This window comes from Cherax quadricarinatus, chromosome 1 (assembly GCF_038502225.1).
Source record: "Cherax quadricarinatus isolate ZL_2023a chromosome 1, ASM3850222v1, whole genome shotgun sequence".
NCBI lineage: Eukaryota > Metazoa > Arthropoda > Malacostraca > Decapoda > Parastacidae > Cherax > Cherax quadricarinatus.
Window position 1 is genome coordinate 1,479,678 of NC_091292.1, and position 20,068 is coordinate 1,499,745.

The 20,068-nt window shown below is 37.3% G+C and overlaps 1 protein-coding gene across 5 annotated transcripts; it reads right to left on the reverse strand.

The window, feature by feature from the left end:
* Nucleotides 1-1,149: 1,149 nt before the first annotated feature.
* Nucleotides 1,150-17,999, reverse strand: LOC128686631 (lipase member K). Of its 5 annotated transcripts, XM_053773643.2 has the most exons (11): nt 17,567-17,998; nt 17,151-17,280; nt 15,580-15,790; nt 14,963-15,077; nt 12,175-12,272; nt 11,427-11,572; nt 10,165-10,323; nt 9,545-9,629; nt 6,953-7,095; nt 3,872-3,978; nt 3,342-3,480 (listed from the first exon to the last, which is right to left on the reverse strand). In XM_053773643.2, exons 2-11 carry the CDS (start codon nt 17,253-17,255, stop codon nt 3,477-3,479), a joined length of 1,173 nt encoding a protein of 390 aa, XP_053629618.1. In that variant the 5' UTR covers nt 17,256-17,280; nt 17,567-17,998; the 3' UTR covers nt 3,342-3,476. The 5 variants fall into 5 exon arrangements, with proteins under 5 accessions (XP_053629590.1, XP_053629600.1, XP_053629625.1 ...); XM_053773615.2 differs by lacking the exon at nt 3,872-3,978 and having other exon boundaries at nt 1,150-3,480; nt 17,567-17,999; XM_053773625.2 differs by lacking the exon at nt 3,872-3,978 and having other exon boundaries at nt 1,150-3,480; nt 17,873-17,998.
* Nucleotides 18,000-20,068: the final 2,069 nt, after the last annotated feature.

A 20,068-nucleotide genomic window follows, 5' to 3' on the forward strand; every position in this document is an offset into this window, starting at 1 on the left:
TGTTTGGTAAAAAAAAATTCACTCAGTAGTCAACTATTTGCTCAGCACTCGACCAAACAAACACAACCTGCCAGAATTTTGCTGTAAACTATTTCATGTTTCTTCGCATTTTTTTTTTATTTGTACAAGTCACCATGGGGCCTACGAAGATTGGTGATAACAGCAAAAAACAAAAATAGTTGGAAAAAATTAGTTCGGTACTCGAACAGCCTTCTGGATAAATTAAGTTCGAGTACCAAGGTTCCACCGTAAAAACTTTAATTAGTGAAATGAGCAATTTATAACGTTTTCTGCAAGTGGTATTGGTGTTATAATCAGAAATTCTAAAAACACATGAGGAATAGGAGGCAATCAGGTTCAGTCCAAGGGAATGACAAGTCCATTCCCCTGGATCAAGAGCCTTCCCCCTTATTAGTATCAAAGCACCTTCCTTTTGGTGCTGGGGAAGGAGGGTATTGTTCTAGAACATGATTCTTGAACAAATAAATGTACTTGATGATGAACTGTTTGAAAGGTAAATAAAATTAATCAAAAAGACTGCAGTTATAAGTGATATTTACGTAAAGATAGGTCTCAACAACTGAACACAAATCGGAGAAATAAAAATCTGGTCCAGCTATTGCTGGACCAGATTGCACTAAAGTACAGTATAAGATTTTCCTGACACTAGCACTTAAGTGTTTACAAAAACTAATTTTGCTAAGTGTATGTTATAGCCAAAGATAAGTAAAAATAAACGATATGACAAGTGAATAATGTAAACAGGAGTCTCTGCTAAAGATAGAAGAATAACATGAATAATTGCAAGTGGTGGAGGTGGCAGTAGCTTTTTCTAGCATGGGTCTAGTCATAAAATCATCCACTTAGTGATTAGATAGCTGCTGAAAACTGATGCTGGGCATCAGTGATCAAGCAACCATCCATTGGCATATTGGTGCCTAGTGCAATACCTGCAGTTACACAACCATTATATTGTACTGTATTCTGGTACTATACTGTATTCTGTTATGAATCTAACCAGGTAAAATGGGATGTTGAAAGTTCAGGTCTGATGATATATGCAGAAATCATTGTCTACACATTTGTGGATAAGAAAATTTGAAACTACCATCCAGTATATTTAAAACTGACACAGGATAAAAATACGAATATAGTAGTGGTTTTATTAAAAACTTTTCCATGATATACATAAAAAACTTAGATTATTAAAGACAAAAACTATTTCAATGTGGTTAAAACTATTAAATTTAAAATACTATACAATATATGTATGTCTTGTCATTGTAAATACTGATACAGTGTGTTCCTTACATTAAATAAGGTAGGAACATGTTAACACTAAGACTAGCCTCTTGAGGTAATCCTACAGTACAAGCTTTGCTTTATTGCTAGGCATTATTACATGAAATTTCAATCTTTGTTATGAAGTTTCAAAAGAAAAACACAACTGGTATTTATGACTAAGCCAGATACCTGAACACTCCCACATACAGTGCTGACATAGGTCAATAAACTGTATGCTGCTAATTTTTAATATAACACAAAATATAAGATTTGCATAATTTTTGTCATTACATAATTCAGGGTAGCATTGTATGACCCCTAACAGATTTAGCACATTTATATGAAATATAAAATGAATATATAACTCAGGAGTTGTTTTTATATACAAACAAGCGTTAGGTACAAACATAATTTTTTATCTAACTGATCATTCAGTAGTACTGCATATGTACAATGGAACCCCTACTATCTGCACATATTCATAGCACCATGTGAATACCACATTTGTAGTTTATATTGGGAGTTAGGTCCCTGTCCACTCAAGACTGAACACTTCATCAGTGATGCAGTACATCATGTGCCTCAAAGCATGAAAAGCTCCTCTTACTACCAAAGTTAGCACTACACTTGTGCTTATTCAACACTTAAGAACTGTAATTTTGTGGTGAGAGGAAGAGGATAAGAAAACAAGAGGAAGGAAAGATAGTATCAAAAAGGTAATAGATGAGAAAATAGGAGGAAGAATAGAAAAGGAGGTTAAAATAGGAGGAGGACTAAGGGAGACAAAAGAGGTAGGACAAAAAAGTGGATGCAAGATGATGAGAAAGAGGAAGGAGGAGGATAGCTAGATTTTTTTCTCTCTGTCTAACTTCAACTGAATTTTATGGACTTAAGGCTCAGGGAGATTGACACCAGTGAGTCCATCTATCATCATTCTATCATGCAGGAGGAGCCACATGTCTATGGTGCATCCAACAAAATAAGCAGACTCTTGGATGTCACTACTGCCCGGCTCCGGCTGGGTTACAAGTATCTTTGGCAGGTTAAATTACCACCACCAGATGTAGACCAAACGAAATGTAAACTTTGCCAGATGGACTATTGTCACACCCTGCATCATTATGTACTGGAGTGCGATAAAATTAATGAATTTAGAAACAACTCACTCAGAAGTGTTCAAGAAATGGCTAAGTATTTTATCCACAGTGGTATATTACAGACCATTCTGGAGAAATACCCTGACTTTGCTAGCTGTAAATAAAGCATTACCACGTGTGTGTGTGTGTGTGTGTTTGTGTGTGCGAGTGTGTGTGTGTGTGTGTATGTGTGTGTGTGTGCACTCACCTAGTTGAGATTGCAGGGGTCGAGTCCAAGCTCCTGTGTGTGTGTGTGCGTGTGTGTTTGTGTGTGCGTGTATGTGTGTGTGTGTGTGTGTGTGTGTGTGTGTGTGTGTGTGTGTGTGTGTGTGTGTGTGTGTGTGTGTGTGTGTGTGTGTGTGTGTGTGTGTGTGTGTGTGGGTGTGTGTGTGTGTGACTCAACAATCAATATTTGCACCAATAACTCACTACAGTTGTGACTGGGTGTGGAAGTTTGAATTGCTCATTACTCTAAAATTTGTTCATGATTGTAGCCATGTATAAACGCAAGTAACCATTCTTACAGTATTCATTACCTTTGTAACTTGTGAGTTCATTACCTTGTACCTAGTTCAGCCATCAAAACTTTGGGGCCCAGTCCCTGGACCCATTGTGTACCTCTATAATCTGTTAATACCTTTGTAACTTGTCATGATTGTAACTAGACCTACCTGGAGTTCATTACCTTTGTAAATTGTGAGTTCATTACCTTTGTAAATTGTGAATTCATTACCTCTGTAACTTGCTCAGCCATCAAAACTTTGAGGCCCAGTCCCTGGACCCATTATGTACCTCTGTAATCTTTTGACTACTGCCCACAGGATGGGTATGGGGTGCATAATAAACATATTAAACTAACTAACTGTCTCAAAACATCCATGAGTAAGTTGCTAAGACTCATTCTGTCAGTTATGACTATAAATAACCTCAAGCAGCATACAAATACAAGGATGCTTGTGGAATCACTAGGGGGCAAGGAATGAGGAAGATGCACTTGTTTATCTTGCATGGCACTGGCTTTCTTGAAATAATGACTGATCTTGGACTGCATGTCAATCATCTGGGATAAAAACATCATGATTTTTTGTTAGTATAATTACTGTAGCTGTTGAAAGATAATTAGAACTCATGATTGTACAAGTGTTTAGGGTAAAACAGTTAAGGCAAAAATGGTGCAAGAAATAATGTCATGACAGGAAGAAATATAAAAGCAGTAAGCATGCTTCTTTGGCATCAATCACAAATACATTAACTTTTCCTGCCTGTAATAAAACCACTTCTCCATCACAAAAATATGAAGAGGTCTGTGAATAGTCATGTGGCAGATAGTGTTCTCTGTACTCCAAATGTAAATTCTGTTGTTATATTATGAAATGTGAAGGATAATTTCAAAGTGGAAACGTTGTCTCTAGAAAAACTTCATGTACTTGAGAATGACACGGTACACATACTGAGCAGCATCAACGCCCCAGACAAAATCAATATGGTTGAAATCTTGCAAGGGCACTATATAGTTGATGATAAGATTTGGTAAGTGGGCTGCAAGATTTGATACATCCTGAAACAAAAAATATACAATACAATTTTTATTATGATGTACAATGAATTTGTCTGAATTAATATTTAGTTAACCCTTTCTCAGTTTCTTGGTCTCATTTGAAAGAATGGAAGATATACTATGGAACAGATTGAAATTGAGCTCAAAGTAACTGAAAAGTTTGATTTTTGCTAATATTCCAGAGTACACAAATTACATTACTCGTCCAATACGCGTCAAACTGGCTGATCTAATACGTGTCCACAAATGTGCCGACATTATGTATACAACTACAGTATTACAACAATGCAGCAGTGTGCATAACAGTAACTCTTCTAGTTTTTGTGTGAATAATAATTCAAAATGGATGATAAAAAAAAAAGGCACAATATGGTGACTGGAACAATACACAAATAACCCACACGTAGAAGAGAGGAGCTTACGACGACGACATATCAGTCTGACTTGGACCATTTGCAAAGTCACACTAACAGAAAGGAGAGGAGGAGGGAGTATATATAGGCCAACAGACGGGGACAGGAGCAAAAGAGGTAATACTGGAGTCAGTCAGATACACTAAGAAAGATGAGCACTGCAAGGAAGCTAGGGGCCCACAGAGGGTAGGAGCAAGAACATAGAGGGGGAAAAATAATAAAATAATAAGAGAACAAATACCCAAGGGAGAAGAAAGAAAACCCAAAGGAAAAAGAGGAAAGGGGAAGAGGGAGAAGGGGAAAAAAGAATCAGGTTAGGTCACGGGTGTTCTGAAGTTTGGAGCATTTTACAATGTAATGCGAAAGGAAGGCATCTACAGAGATGAAACCAGGACTAAGATTCATACAAGGAAAGTTGTGTATAAGGGAGGATTCAACTAAATGGAAATTTCCACTCTTCATAATTCATTTTCCTATCTTGGCTACCCTTCCCATTTCATAGACTGTCTTCTCATATGCTAAATGAACTGTCTTCTCATATGCTAAATGAACTTTCTTCTCTCCTAAACTCTCTACTCCTGTGAACTCTCCTGTCCTCTGCCTTCCCTACATTTCCAGTCTTTCTAATCTTAACAACTCTCTCTATTCCTTAGACATCAAACTTACTTTTCACCAGACTAACACTCTTCGCATTAATCTAGCTCATACCTCTCCTCCCTCTACAGATGCTCCTGGTGTCTACTCTACCTCTTGTTCCTTCTGTCCTCTTCAGTACTTTGGAGAAACTGGCCAATCTCTTTCTGACAGACTTAGGGAGCACAAAAGTGGTGTTAGGCTTCCCGACACCAACAATGCTCTTCCTGTCATGTCAGAAATCACAGTCATCCTACTGACTGGTCTTCTGCTATAACTGTCTACCCTGCTTCTAACTTTCACAGTCGCCATCTGGTTGAATCCTCTCTTATACACAACTTTCCTTGTATGAATCTTAGTCCTGGTTTTCTCTCTGTAGATGCCTTCCTTTCCCGTAACATTGTAAAATGCTCCAAACTTTAGAACAACAATGACCTAACCTGATTCTTTTTTCCCTTCTCCCTCTTCCCCTTTCCTCTTTTTCCTTTGGGGTTTCTTTCTTCTGCCTTGGGTATTTGTTCTCTTATTATTTTATTATTTTCCCCCCCTCTGTGTTCTTGCTCCTACCCTCTGTGGGCCCCTAGCTTCCTGGCAGTGCTCATCTTTCTTAGTGTATTTGACTGACTCCACTACTACCTCTCTTGCTTCTGTCCCTGTCTGTTGGCCTATATATACTCCCTCCTTCTCTCCTTTCTGTTAGTGTGACTTTGCAAATGGTCCAAGCTGGACCGAAATGTCGTCGTAAGCTCCTCTCTTCTATATGCAGGTTATCTGTGTATTCAGAATGGAAAGCAAACATAATATAGGCGAGGCCTGGAAACATAACTAATGAACGGAGGAATTTTTTTTTTTTTTTAGTGCCAGGAATATCTAGATTGTTTATTCTGAGCCATATTTTTTAATTGTGTGTGGAATTAGCCAAATTACCAATTTCTGATCACTTTATTGGGTAGTTGAAATAGATAAGTGCCGTTTCTTGTACTTAATCGTTAGAATCGAAGGAATACTAGTGAAAAAGCTGAGAGTTTGTTCGACTGGAACAATGGAACAGGCTGAAAATAGGGCTCAAAGTGAGCGAAATTGCCGATATGTAAATATTGCCAAAACTGCTAAATTTGCTCAGGTTTTCCATCAAATTTCGTACTTTTTGTTTCATTACCCTTGGAAAAAGATTCTCTATCATTTCATAAGAATTTTTTAATTCTCTGAAATGGAAAGCAAGTCTCAGATCAGGTGTTCTGACCCTGAAAGGGTTAAATTTCAGTTAACTGTACATGACTGAACTAGTAATTTTACAATTTTCTATATATACTCTGCATACCAAAACAATCATATGTACATTCTTGTGTAGGTTAACATACATAAATAGCAACACTCTGGAGACTGAGAATAAGCTATAAATGTTAAATAGACTAATCAAGAGCTGGAGCTTAATAAGTCCCCTCAAAAGAGGTTCCTTGATGTTGGTGAGGGACTCTTTGATTTAAAGAACTGGACATGGCTTTTCCTTCCTTCGACCAAATCAGATTGCCTCCTATTCTCACAGGTGCTGTATGACCCCTGCAGATATAACACTTCTCCATGAATGCAATAATAATTATAATTACTGTATTTTCCCTCAAAGTCCTGGAAAATCACCCTGCACCTTATATGCTCAAGGTCAAGGGTAGGCTTTGGGTTATGCTTTAGCATAAAGTAAGAGGGTAATTAGCCCTTGAATATGATTACTGATTTACTGTTATGATACTTCAGTCATGTGCCTTATGTGCCAGAAAATATGGCACTGAGAATGAGACACACATTACATAATGTTAAGTGTGATCAAAGAGAACAACACCAGTTGAAGTGACCAGCCAGAGTTACCAGAACAGTGCAAAATGCTTTTAATTATAAAATGTATTTTTTTCTGCAAGATATTTCTTACCAACCTTGGGATCAGCTAAAAAGTCATTTTTTCCTGACATAAGGACAACTGGAACTTTGATACGTGTTGGATAATACAGAGGTGGTGTTGTCTGGTGATATCGTCTCATGTTCTCTTCTTTTCCAAAGTCATAATGCTCAAATTTCCCTGAAATAAAAGCATTTTTTAATCATGTACCTATTTGCCTACAAATATTACTGTAAATCCATAATGTGTTGGACTGAGTAAACCAATCTGAAATATGTAGTACTTAACTGAGGATTGTCTGTAAAAATCTCCTGGCACTATCCAGCACATCAGCTGGTAACTTTTATATTTCTACCATGCTGATTTTTTTTTTTAACACGTCGGCCATTTCCCACCGAGGCAGGGTGACCCAAAAAGAAAGATTAGATTTTTAAGATTTTGCCACCGAAGTGGCTAGTTTATTGTGCACCCCATAGCTATCCTGTGGACGGTAGCGCAAGAGCATATGGATACACAAAAGGCCCAGGAACGAGGCCCCCAAAAAGAAAGAAAAAACTTTTATCATTCAACACTTTCACCATCATTCACACATAATCACTGTCTTTGCAGAGGCGCTCAGATACGACAGCTTAGATGTCTATCCAAACTGCCAATATCCCAAGCCCCCTTCTTTAAAGTGCAGGCATTGTACTTCCCATTTCCAAGACTCAAGTCCAGCTAACCGGTTTCCCTGAATCCCTTCACAAAATATTACCCTGCTCACACTAACAGCTTGTCAGGTCCCAAAAACCATTAGACTCCATTCACTCCTATCTAACACGCTCACGAATGCCTGCTGGAAGTCCAAGCCCCTCCCCCACAAAACCTCCTTTACCCCCCCACTCCAACCTTTTCAGGATGGCCCCTACCCCACCTTCCTTCCCCAACAGATTTATATGCTCTCCAAGCCATTCTACTTTGTTCCATTCTCTCTAAATGACCAAACCATCTCAACAGCTCCTCTTCAGCCCTCTGACTAATACTTTTAGTAACTCCACACCTCCTCCTAATTTCCACACTACAAATTCTCTGCATAATATTTACACCACACATTGCCCTTACACACGACATCTCCACTGCCTCCTCACTGCAGCATTTACAATCCATACTTCACTCCCATATAAGAGGGTTGGTACCACTATACTCTTGTATATTCCCTTCTTTGTCTCCATGGATAACGTTTTTTTGTTGCCACAGATACCTCAATGCACCACTCACCTTTTTCTTCATCAATTCTATGGTTTACCTCATCCTTCATAAACTCATCTGCTGACAAGTCAACTCCCAAATATCTGAAAACATTCACTTCTTCCATACTCCCTCCCTCCCTCCAATGTGATATCCAGTTTTTCTTCATCTAAATCATTTGATAACCTCATCACCTTACATCTATATTAACTTTCAATTTTCTACCTTTACACACCCTCCCAAACTTGTCCACTAACCTTCGCAACTTTTCTTTAGAATCCCCCAAAAGCACAATATCATCAGCAAAAAGTAACTGTGTCAACTCCCATTTTGTATCTGATTCCCCATAATTTAATCCCACCCCTCTCCCAAACACCCTAGCATTTACTTCTTTTACAACCCCATCTATAAATGTTAAACAACCATGGTGACATTACACATCCCTAAGACCTACTTTTACTAGGAAGTAATCTTCTCTCCTACACACCCTAACCTGAGCCTCACTATCCTCATAAAAACTCTTTACAGCATTTAGTAACTTACTACCTATTCCATACACTTGCAACATCTGCCACATTGCTCCCCTATCCACTCTATCATATGCCTTTTCTAAATCCATTAATGCAATGAAAACTTCCCTACCTTTATCTAAATACTGTTCACATATAAGCTTCAATGTAAACACCTGATCTACACATCCCCTACCCTTTCTAAAGCCTTGCTCTTCTGCAGTCCTGCTCTCTGTCTTACCCCTAATTCTTTCAATAATAACCCTACTATACACTTTACCTGGTTTACTCAGCAAGCTTATTCCCCCATAATTTTCTCTTGTCCCCCTTCTCTTTATATAAAGGAATTATACATGCTCTCTGCCAATTCCTAGGTACCTTTCCCTCTTTCATACATTTATTAAACAAAAATATCAACCACTCCAATACTGTAACTCCCCCTGCTTTTAACATTTCTGTCATGATCCCATCAGTTCCAGCTGTTTATCCCCCCCTTTCATTCTTTGTAATGCCTCACACACCTCCCTCACACTCGCATCTTCCTCTTCTTCACTACTAAAAGGTGTTATACCTCCCTGGCCAGTGCATGAAATTATTGCCCCCTTTCTTTATTGACATTTACTTTTTCCTCAAAATATTCCTGCCATCTACCTAATACCTCCAGCTCCCCATCTACTAATTCCCCTACTGTTTTTAACTGACAAATCCTTCATTCCCTAGGCTTTCTTATCTTGTTTATCTCACTCCAAAATTTTTTCTTATTATTCTCATGCTGATTATAGGTTGAAAATTACTATTATGCTACCTGTAGAGGCTTCTATATTACCAATGTGTTGTACAAAAGCAGAATATATAGACAGAAAGGTACAGGCAGAATCAGATGCATTACAAACCATCATTATACTGTTGAGCATAATGAGCCACAGTTCGGACAGATGTGCCCGCAGGGTTGTGGCTGAGAATGACAGGTAACCAAGTCTGCAAAGAATATCAAGAAATGTTGTCTTATTAAAAATCATCTCAATTATAACAACCTTTGCTCCATTAACTGACAAACCTAGTACACTAGAACCCCCATATCCATGGATTCAGTTTCTGCAGTTTGTTATCCATAGTTTACCATGGCCTGAAAATAACCCTTAATTTTGCTTTATAATGACTCCATAGCACAAAAATAGTGATGGCAGTAGTTCTTCAAAGCCTAAGAGAAACCACGAAGTGCTCCCTATCAGTGAAAATGTGCTAATTCTCGACTTTGTGTAATTGATAAATTACAGTCTCCAGGAGCTTTGTCAAGCCGTGACGGCTTGACAAAGCTCCTGGAGAGCGAAACGTTGCCACAATAAAAATGTCGCATTAGTTGCACTTGTGTCCTTTTACTTTACACATTGTTGGTAATTTTACCAACTTTATTACAATATGAAAGTTTTTCAAATGTGTATTCTCTTCTGTACATGTACAATACACAAAAAATATAAATAAGAGAAGGCCAAATAAAAAACTGTATACATACCAAATTAAACTGTGGAGCATCAAATCCAGTCAAGAAAAAAATAGCATTTCTGCACATAAGTTCTTCAAAGTTATAAGTTGTACAGACGTATTCTTTCCACTTGGTAAAATTATCATTATGTGGAAGAAACTCGTACTCTCCAAGCAACTCCATAAGTTTCTGTAAAAAAAAAAAAAAAAAAATTATTTGAGTCTCTCATTGCATGTACATACAGAACTCGAGAGCAGTGTTCAAAAGTTCAATTATAACTCATCCAAATTAATGCACAACACAATTTGGAGAGAAAACATTAGACAACATTTTGGTCTATCCAGGGCCTAATAAGGCTTTCTTTATTATATCCTCTTACCAGTTACCTTTAAATCTTTGTAAACAATGAAAACTCAGCTATTAGGTAACAGTTTTTTTTTCATGTTTCAACATTCCTGCTAATACAAACTAAAGATTTCACTCTATTTTTAATGTAACAATATGATGCGAGAAGAATTTTACTGCCATGGATTACTGACAATGGATGTAGGACATGTATGCTACCCTCTCACAATGGTTGACATACTGGATGTAGGACATATTACCTGCCCTCTCATCATGGCTGACACATTGGATGTAGGACATACATGCTATCCTCACCACAAGGGTTGACACATTGGCTGTAGGATGTGCCTACCATGTCTGACACACTGGATGTGGGATATGTGTGCTACCTTCCTACCACAGTTGACAGAGACTATGAAGCATCAGAGCAATTACACAAACGAGGGATATAGTTACAGTGGAGTCGAGTCTGTGAAAAGCATAAAGTCTGTCGGTATTAAGAGCTGATGAAGCTTAAGGTGTGAGAAACACCCTTAAAGCCTGTTTAAGCTACACTCTCTAGTAAACCACTTCAAGATGGCATGCATTATCTTTATTTATACGGGAAAGACTCATAGTCTAGACCGACACTTTAACATATCTGGCTTGGTCCTCACTTCTAACTTAGGGCAAGAAAAAACAAAATGTGTGTTCTTTTTTGGTTTGCCCTATAATACATTTTTTTTTTTTTAACACATCAGCCATTTCCCACCAAGACAGGGTGACCCAAAAAGAAAAAAAAAATACTTTCATTATTCAACACTTTCACCATCACTCATATATAATCACTGTCTTTGCAGAGGCGCTCAGATACGACAGTTTAGAAGTCTCTCCAAACTGCTAATAATACAAATGTAATACAATTAGAAAAAAAATTAGTGCAGTAAACAAGAAAAGCAAAAACTAACCTCAATAACTGAAGCAAATGGAGCAAGATACTTGATTGGGCTCTTGATGTATGACACATTGGCAACAGGAGCCAAGGCAAACATGGCCTTCACTTTACTTTGATATTTTGTTTGGGTAGCCATGCATGCAAAAAAAATAGTTGTTCCTGCAACATTTTTATACACTAATATTAATCTACATTCTCAAATGTGGCATCTTTCAGTATAGATTAATGGTATGCAGTAAGAAGGTACTGTACCTACATTTACTTTTTTGTGCAAACATTACCATAATAAAAAATATACGCAAGTGTTAAAAAAATATTCAAAGGCTCAACAGGATGTATAGCATTTTTGGCAGGCTTAAACTAGGAATCAAACCACTTAATAATAAAGACTTTCACAAATGCAATGCTGTTTTAGATCATGAATTTAGCAAAAAACTTAGACAAGTATAGTAAAAAATTATAAATTCTATCAAAAGCTGGACTTGAACAATACAGGTTAAGGTTAAAAGTTCAAGAAATAAGTGCTATTTGGACAGCATGGTAGAAAACCTATGAAATATTTATGTAAATTAAAAATGCCCATTATGCAATAATCAAATTGCATCATGAGAGAGCAAGTCCTACTGTGGTAAATATACAGGTGATGACTACTGCAGTATTTTCAAATTGTTGCAATACAGACCAACATAACACAAATAAAGCACTTAGGATCTGCCTTATAAGGACATCAAGATGCTTTTAGTTTATTATTTAGTACTTACCCATACTATGTCCAATATAATACAGCTGCTGATGTTTAGTTGTGAGCAGGATGTAATCAATGACTGCAGGGATATCAAGAGATGCCATTTCATCCCAGCTGAATAAAATACAGTAGATGGTTTCAAAGGGTAAAATATTTAACAAACAACAAAATGACTACTTGTACTTCAAGACAAGACCTAGTTTCAAAAGCCACTTTATATTATTAAGTCAATAGTCTTTCTTAGTTTTTATTTTGTACGTAAGAAACAATAGGTGGCCTGGTGGCTAAAGCTCCCGCTTCACACACGGAGGGCCCGGGTTCGATTCCCGGCGGGTGGAAACATTTCGACACGTTTCCTTACACCTGTTGTCCTGTTCACCTAGCAGCAAATAGGTACCTGGGTGTTAGTCGACTGGTGTGGGTCGCATCCTGGGGGACAAGATTAAGGACCCCAATGGAAATAAGTTAGACAGTCCTCGATGACGCACTGACTTTCTTGGGTTATCCTGGGTGGCTAACCCTCCGGGGTTAAAAATCCGAACGAAATCTTATCTTATCTTAATCTAAAAGGCAAACTAATCAAAGTGGGAGTGTCACAGTTGCTCTTTGCTGATGACACGGTGCTTTTGGGAGATTCTGAAGAGAAGTTGCAGAGGTTGGTGGATGAATTTGGTAGGATATGTAAAAGAAGAAAATTAAAAGTGAATATAGGAAAGAGTAAGGTTATGAGAATAAAAGAATTAGGTGATGAAAGACTGGATATCAGATTGGAGGGAGAGAGTATGGAGTAGGTGAATGTATTCAGATATTTAGGAGCGGATGTGTCAGGAGATGGGTCTATGAAGGATGAAGTGAATCACAGAACTGATGAGGGGGAAAAGGGTGAGTGGTGCACTTGGGAATCTGTGGAGACAAAGAACTTTGTCCGTGGAAGCAAAAAGGGGAATGTATGAGAGTATAGTTGTACCAACACTCTTGTATGGGTGTGAAGCATGGGTGATGAATGTTGCAACGAGGAGAAGGCTGGAGTCAGTGGAAATGTCATGTCTGAGGGCACTGTGTGGTGTGAATATAATGCAGAGAATTCATAGTTCGGAAATTAGGAGGTGTGGGATTACCAAAACTATTATCCAGAGGGCTGAAGAGGGGTTGTTGAGTTGGTTCGGACATGTAGAGAGAATGGAACAAAACAGAGTGACTACGAGAGTGTATAAATCTGTAGTGGAGGAAGGTGGGGTAGGGGTCGGCCTAGGAAGGGTTGGAGGGAGGGGGTAAAGGAGGTTTTGTGTGCGAGGGGCTTGGACTTCCAGCAAGCGTGCATGAGTGTATTTGATAGGAGTGAATAGAGACAAATGCTTTTTAATACTTGACGTGCTGTTGGAGTATGAGAAAAGTAACATTTATGAAGGGATTCAGGGAAACTGGCAGGCCAGACTTGAGTCCTGGAGATGGGAAGTACAGTGTCTACACCCTGAAGGAGGGGTGTTAATGTTGCACTTTTATAACTGTTTACCTGGAGAGAGTTCCGGGGGTCAACGCCCCCGCGGCCCGGTCTGAGACCAGGCCTCCTGGTGGATCAGAGCCTGATCAACCAGGCTGTTGCTGCTGGCTGATCAGGCTCTGTAGTGTAAAGCACCCCTCTGGCAAGACAGTGATGGAGTGAATGATGAAAGATTTTCTTTTTCGGGCCACCCTGCCTTGGTGGGAATCGGCCGATGTGTTAATAAATATAATATAATATAATATAATATATATATATATATATATATATATATATATATCGTAGGTAGTAGGTTGGTAGACAGCAACCGCCCAGGGAGGTACTACCGTCCTGCCAAGTGAGTGTAAAACGTAAGCCTGTAATTGTTTTACACGATGGTAGGATTGCTGGTGTTTTTTCTGTCTCATAAACATGCAAGGTTTCAGGTACGTCTTGCTACTTCTGCTTACACTTAGGTCACACTACACATACATGTACAAGCATATGTATACACACCCCTCTGGGTTTTCTTCTATTTTCTTACTAGCTCTTGTTCTTGTTTATTTCCTCTTATCTCCATGGGGAAGTGGAACAGAATTCTTCCTCCGTAAGCTATGCGTGTTGTAAGAGGCGACTAAAATGCCAGGAGCAAAGGGGCTAGTAACCCGTTCTCCTGTATATATTACTAAATGTGAAAGGAGAAACCTTTGTTTTTCCTTTTGGGCCACCCCGCCTCGGTGGGATATGGCTGGTGTGTTGAAAGAAAGATATATATATATATATATATATATATATATATATATATATATATATCTATATATATATATATATATATATATATATATATATATATATATATATATATATATATATTATATATAATGGTTTTTAATACTTGACGTGCTGTTGGAGTGTGAGCAAAGTAACATTTATGAAGGGATTCAGGGAAACCGGCAGGCCGGACTTGACTCCTGGAGATGGGAAGTACAGTGCCTGCACTCTGAAGGAGGGGTGTTAATGTCGCAGTTTAAAAACTGTAGTGTAAAGCACCCTTCTGGCAAGACAGTGATGGAGTGAATGATGGTGAAAGCTTTTCTTTTTCGGGCCACCCTGCCTTGGTGGGAATCGGCCAGTGTGATAATAAAAAATAATAAATAAATAAAATATATATATATATATATATATATATATATATATATATATATATATATATATATATATATATATATATATATATATATATATATATATATATATGTATATGTATATATAATACACACACACACACACACACACACACACTGTATATAAAAAAAGGTCAAACCTAAAGTCCCAGAACTTTTCTTCATCAGGTGAGAGACGAGTGTGAGCTCTTGAATACCGGTTTCCTCTGGCATTTCCAAGCCACACATCATAGCCTGCATCTGCCATGATATATGCTGCAATATATATTGAAAAGAATTGCTGACATCAGTTTCTAATAGGTCACTGGAAGTCTATATTACCAAATTTCTAGCACACCTTTGGGTTGTATTTTACATCAAGGTTATGTGTACAGAAGTAATACAGTAAATGGTTATTTTATTGTACATGTTACATAGGTGCAAAAAGTACAGTACTGTAGAAAAAATATGGTATACAATAGATAATTATAAAACAGGGTTCTGTAATACAGAAATATATGTTAAATTCATAAGAGAATAACTGACAAATTATTTTACAAGAGGTTATGTACCTGATTACTACTCATGGTCTGGAAAATAAAAAATTTGGAATGGGGCAAATTAGAAGAATGAGGCAAAGTTGTCTCATAGGATTAGAATACAGGAAAATGCAGCACTCACACAAAGGATATTTTTTGTCTGTAAAATGTTAATGAGCTAGCAGACAGCAACTCTACAATCAATGCATACCAATGAAAATCTGGCAAACCAGCCTCACCTGGTGCCTTTTCTGGAGAAGCTAGTATCCAACTGCAAGACGATGCTAACAATCCATGCTGCATCAACACCGGCTCTCTTGTTTGTATTTCGTTTTCTGAACGGGTTCCCACACGACCATGGGGAATTCTATGTAGTGTCAGTATAAAACCATCATCAGTTGTTACTGTGTGTATTTCTACTGGATATCCATATTTGTTGATCAGACCAGGCTGTTGAACTTTTTATGCTGTTACTCAGGTTATAACATTGAATCTAAATTAGCTGGAATTTACTACATGGAATTATTATTATTTGAAAGACTGTACCTGATACTTTATAAACCAGAGTACTGTATACGTAATGAATGTTAGCAAAGGAATTCTTAGGGTTATTAATACTGGACAACTATGAGTCATATGGGATTGCTTATTTGCACAGAAGTCCACCCCTAGGACATGACTCATCAGTTGGCTAACATCCAAGGACTGTACTTATTTGGTACTAGGTTAACATAGGCAGTATGTATACAGTAAGTTGCATAATAGGTTTAAATTATGAAGATTTAATCAAGGATAACCCAACAAAACCAAAGAGGTCTGAGAAGTAACTGCCTGGCATGAGTCAGTCAATCTACTGCAATGCTCCTCTATTTTTATGTTTATTAAGATTTTTCTGTCTGCTATTTCCATGCTACTATCCATATACCTGATAATTCTGGTTAAATCATTTAGTTTTAGATTAATATTAGTATTAATATTAAGTTATCCTATTTGCTTGATATGTATTGCACAACTAGGGGCTTTTTTATGTAAAATATTTTAGTTCACATTGTAATTCATATTATTTGGGATCTGCCTGACATGTTTGACATTTTCCTAATCTAGCAGCCCAGCCTATGGCCAGGTCTCTTTGTTAATTGATCAGGCTGTTGCTGCTGGCTACTCACCAACCCGCACTGATTATTATTTATTATATATTTATGAGAAACAATAAGCCCATGGGGGTCATTCAACACTATTAGAAAGAGCCCAAATCAATGATAAGAGGCCAGATACTTACTACTTCACCACAGAGGTCAATTCTATACATGGTAATTTAAAATACAGCATTGTATATAGTGTTAATGACTGATCTAACAGATACTAGCAGACCACTGTCATATCTACTGGTTTATTAAGTTTGGATACTGCTTCATCTCCGTTACAAAAAACATTGAAGAAATAATTCAGAATATTAAAATAAAATAACCCAAATTTAATGTTAGTACATTAGATTTTTGAAGTGAATAAATACTATTAGGGTTATTTTCAAAAAAACTATATTAACAAAGCTCTTATAACTTGAAACATAACTGTCTGCCCTGAATAATGGTTCTTCTAATGTTCAAGGTTTAAATTGCATTACTACTATAGTGTTATTGTATTAAAAGTAGATAATGAAACTGAAACATACCAATCACATCAAAAAAATTACAGTAGGTATATGCTACACTGCAATGTCCATAGTGACATGAGAGGCAGATTTAGCCCTTGTTGAAACAAACACCATAGATTAAGCTTAAAGAAACAATAATGGCAAACTGTCACTTACAACATCCAGATCAATATCAGGATTGTAGTTTTCTGACTGGATCCTCACACACCAGCCAGAATATATTGAAGTTAACACCAGCAACAGCCACAGCTGGAAATTCATGGTGTTCCCATCCACTTGCCAGCAGCTGTTTGATAATGGTTTATTTATTTATTTATTTAATGTCTTTGCAAACAGTACATTGAGATTGTATATATACAATAGTGGATTGCAATACAAAGAGAGTCTCTATTATGCCTGGGCATTATGGGCCAACTTAACATTATTGGTTTACATTCTACTTAATACTAAGGAGTAGTATATCATAGTTGTACAGTAGGAAAGTAATTATTTCATAGTTGTACAGTAGAATATTAATTATAAATGAATCAAAATTTGTATAATACAAAGATATACGTATATATGTAGCTTACCATGAAGTTTTCTTTTATGTAGATAACACTACAATGTGGTAGTGATGTCAGTTGATGTTAGTGATGTAGAAGCTGTCAGTTGATGTTAGTGATGGTGAGGTTCATGGTATGAGTTACAGTAAGATGATGGTAGTCTTACATGGAGTTAATGTGACATACATTGTCAACTAATTGAAATGCTTTTGTAGTTGACAACAAGGAGAGTCTTGTTAGTTAACAGTAGTGACGGGTTAGTAGTGTTCTGAAGTGTAGGCGCAATACTTGATGTCAGTGTTGGTGTGTTTCCTGGCAGCTGACAACACTTACTGACAGTGTCAGTGTGAGGTAGTAAGTGTCAGCTGGTGATGGTGAGTGTTATTTGAGTCACTCTGGGTGTGGTTAATACATCCTCAGTAAACACGTGACACACATGTTCTTCACTCCTCCCAACACTCAACCAAGTCACAATTATCATAAATATCCTGTACAACCAAACAGTCCACCCCAAAAATAACCCGGTATTAAAAGATATAGGTTTTTAAGGTTATCCTTGATGGCGTTATATATTTTTGCTACTAAAAATGACTTAGAAGTTGTCTATGATTGATGAAGCTTGTGTTGGTACATACATTGAGACACATTGTTTACTGTGCCCAGCAGCTTATGTTGACTTCCCATTTTATTGTTATATCCAGTTGAGGGGTGGCGCTAAACCCGTAGGGGTCTTATACCACTTGGGGAAATGGGAGACAATCAGGTTCGATCCAAGGGAAATGAAAATAGGTTTAATTCCTTAACAGGCATGAAGTAGATAGTTATGCTTCAAACATCCTACATTATACAGTAATAATAAAGACGGATATGGTAAGCATGTCATGGTCAGACTTAAATGAATCACTTCAGGAAGACATGTCTGTCATGTTTTTTTTGCCCGATTTATCTTACGGTGCATAACAAATTATCGTTTTTTTTTTCATCCATATTATAATACAAAATTATACAAACTGACAATTAATTTGCTCTAAATCACAATTTCCAATAACCATTTTCATTACAGCTGTTTTAAATAATTATAAAGATTAAAAATAACGTTTTTTATTTCTTTGCAAAGGTTACAATGTGTAATTACAATTTTGATTTGTTATATACAAGAAAGCCACTATCATGCCGGGGTATTTAGGGCAGAAAAACAAATTTCCTTATAAGTCATAAATAATGTAATGGCTATCAATATGATAGGCATTTCTGAGATATAAGATTAAGGAAGAAAAAAATATAGTAGTTTATTTTAGATTAAGACTCCTTAATGGGATGATCATGATGTAGGTGTAATTTCAGGTTTTAGTTATGCAGAAAATAAATTTAACATCAATATTTTATGATCTATTACCCTTACGATTTTAATGTTTCTTTAATGTATTGTAGATTTCAGTGTTGCTGTATAGCCCTTGTGGCTTAGCGCTTCTTTTTGATTATAATAATGTAGATTTCAGTATAGTATTGAAAATGGTTGTGATTACACTTACAATTTACCTGTAATTTGTCAGACAGTACATACTAAAATTAAGGAGTTATATATTTAAAAAGTCTTAATATCTTATTGAACTGCAGGTGAGAAATAAGAACTCTGGAGGAAACTTGAATTTGGAACTTGTGCAAGTGAGTCAAAGTTCACACAAAGATAAATATATTTTTAGGCGTTTATAGTGAGCTTGAAGAGCTGAGCTCTACACATCAAGTAGGTTCCTTATTGTTTTTTCTCGCTGTATAGCCCTTGTGGCTTAGCGCTTCTTTTTGATTATAATAATAATTATTGTTTTTATGTTACTTTGAACAACTGAGAGGCCAGAATTATTTATGTTTGGTTAAGTATTTATTATTATTCTTACTATTTATTATATTCATGAAAAGCACTAAATGTGTAAGGGTCATTTAGTACTATATGAAAAGTAAGATGGCAGAGTGGGGTGAGGTGCAGGACATAAAGCAATGGCAATAACAGATAACATTGAGCATCATCACCCCCGCGGCCCGGTCTGAGACCAGGCCTCATTGTGGATCAGGGTCTGATCAACCAGGCTGTTACTGCTGGATGCACGCAAGCTGACGTACGAACCACAGCCCGGTTGGTCAGGTACTGACTCTAGGTGCCTGTCCAGTGCCTTCTTGAAGACAGTCAGGGGTTTATTGGTAATCCCCCTTATGTATACTGGGAGGCAAATGAACAGTCTTGGGCCCCTGACACTTATTGTGTTGTCTCTCAGTGTACTCGTGGCGCTCCTGTTTTTCATCGGGGAATGTGGCATCTCCTGCCGAGTCTTTTGTTTTCATATGGAGTGATTTTTGTATGCAAGTTTGGTACCAATCCCTCCAGGACCTTCCAAGTGTATATTATCATGTATCTCTCTCGCCTGCGTTCGAGAGAATACAGATCAAAGATCTTCAACCGTTCCCAGTCATGAATTGGAATAGTTTGGGAAGCGAAGTAATGGAGGCAGGATCCATACATAGCTTTAAGCAGAG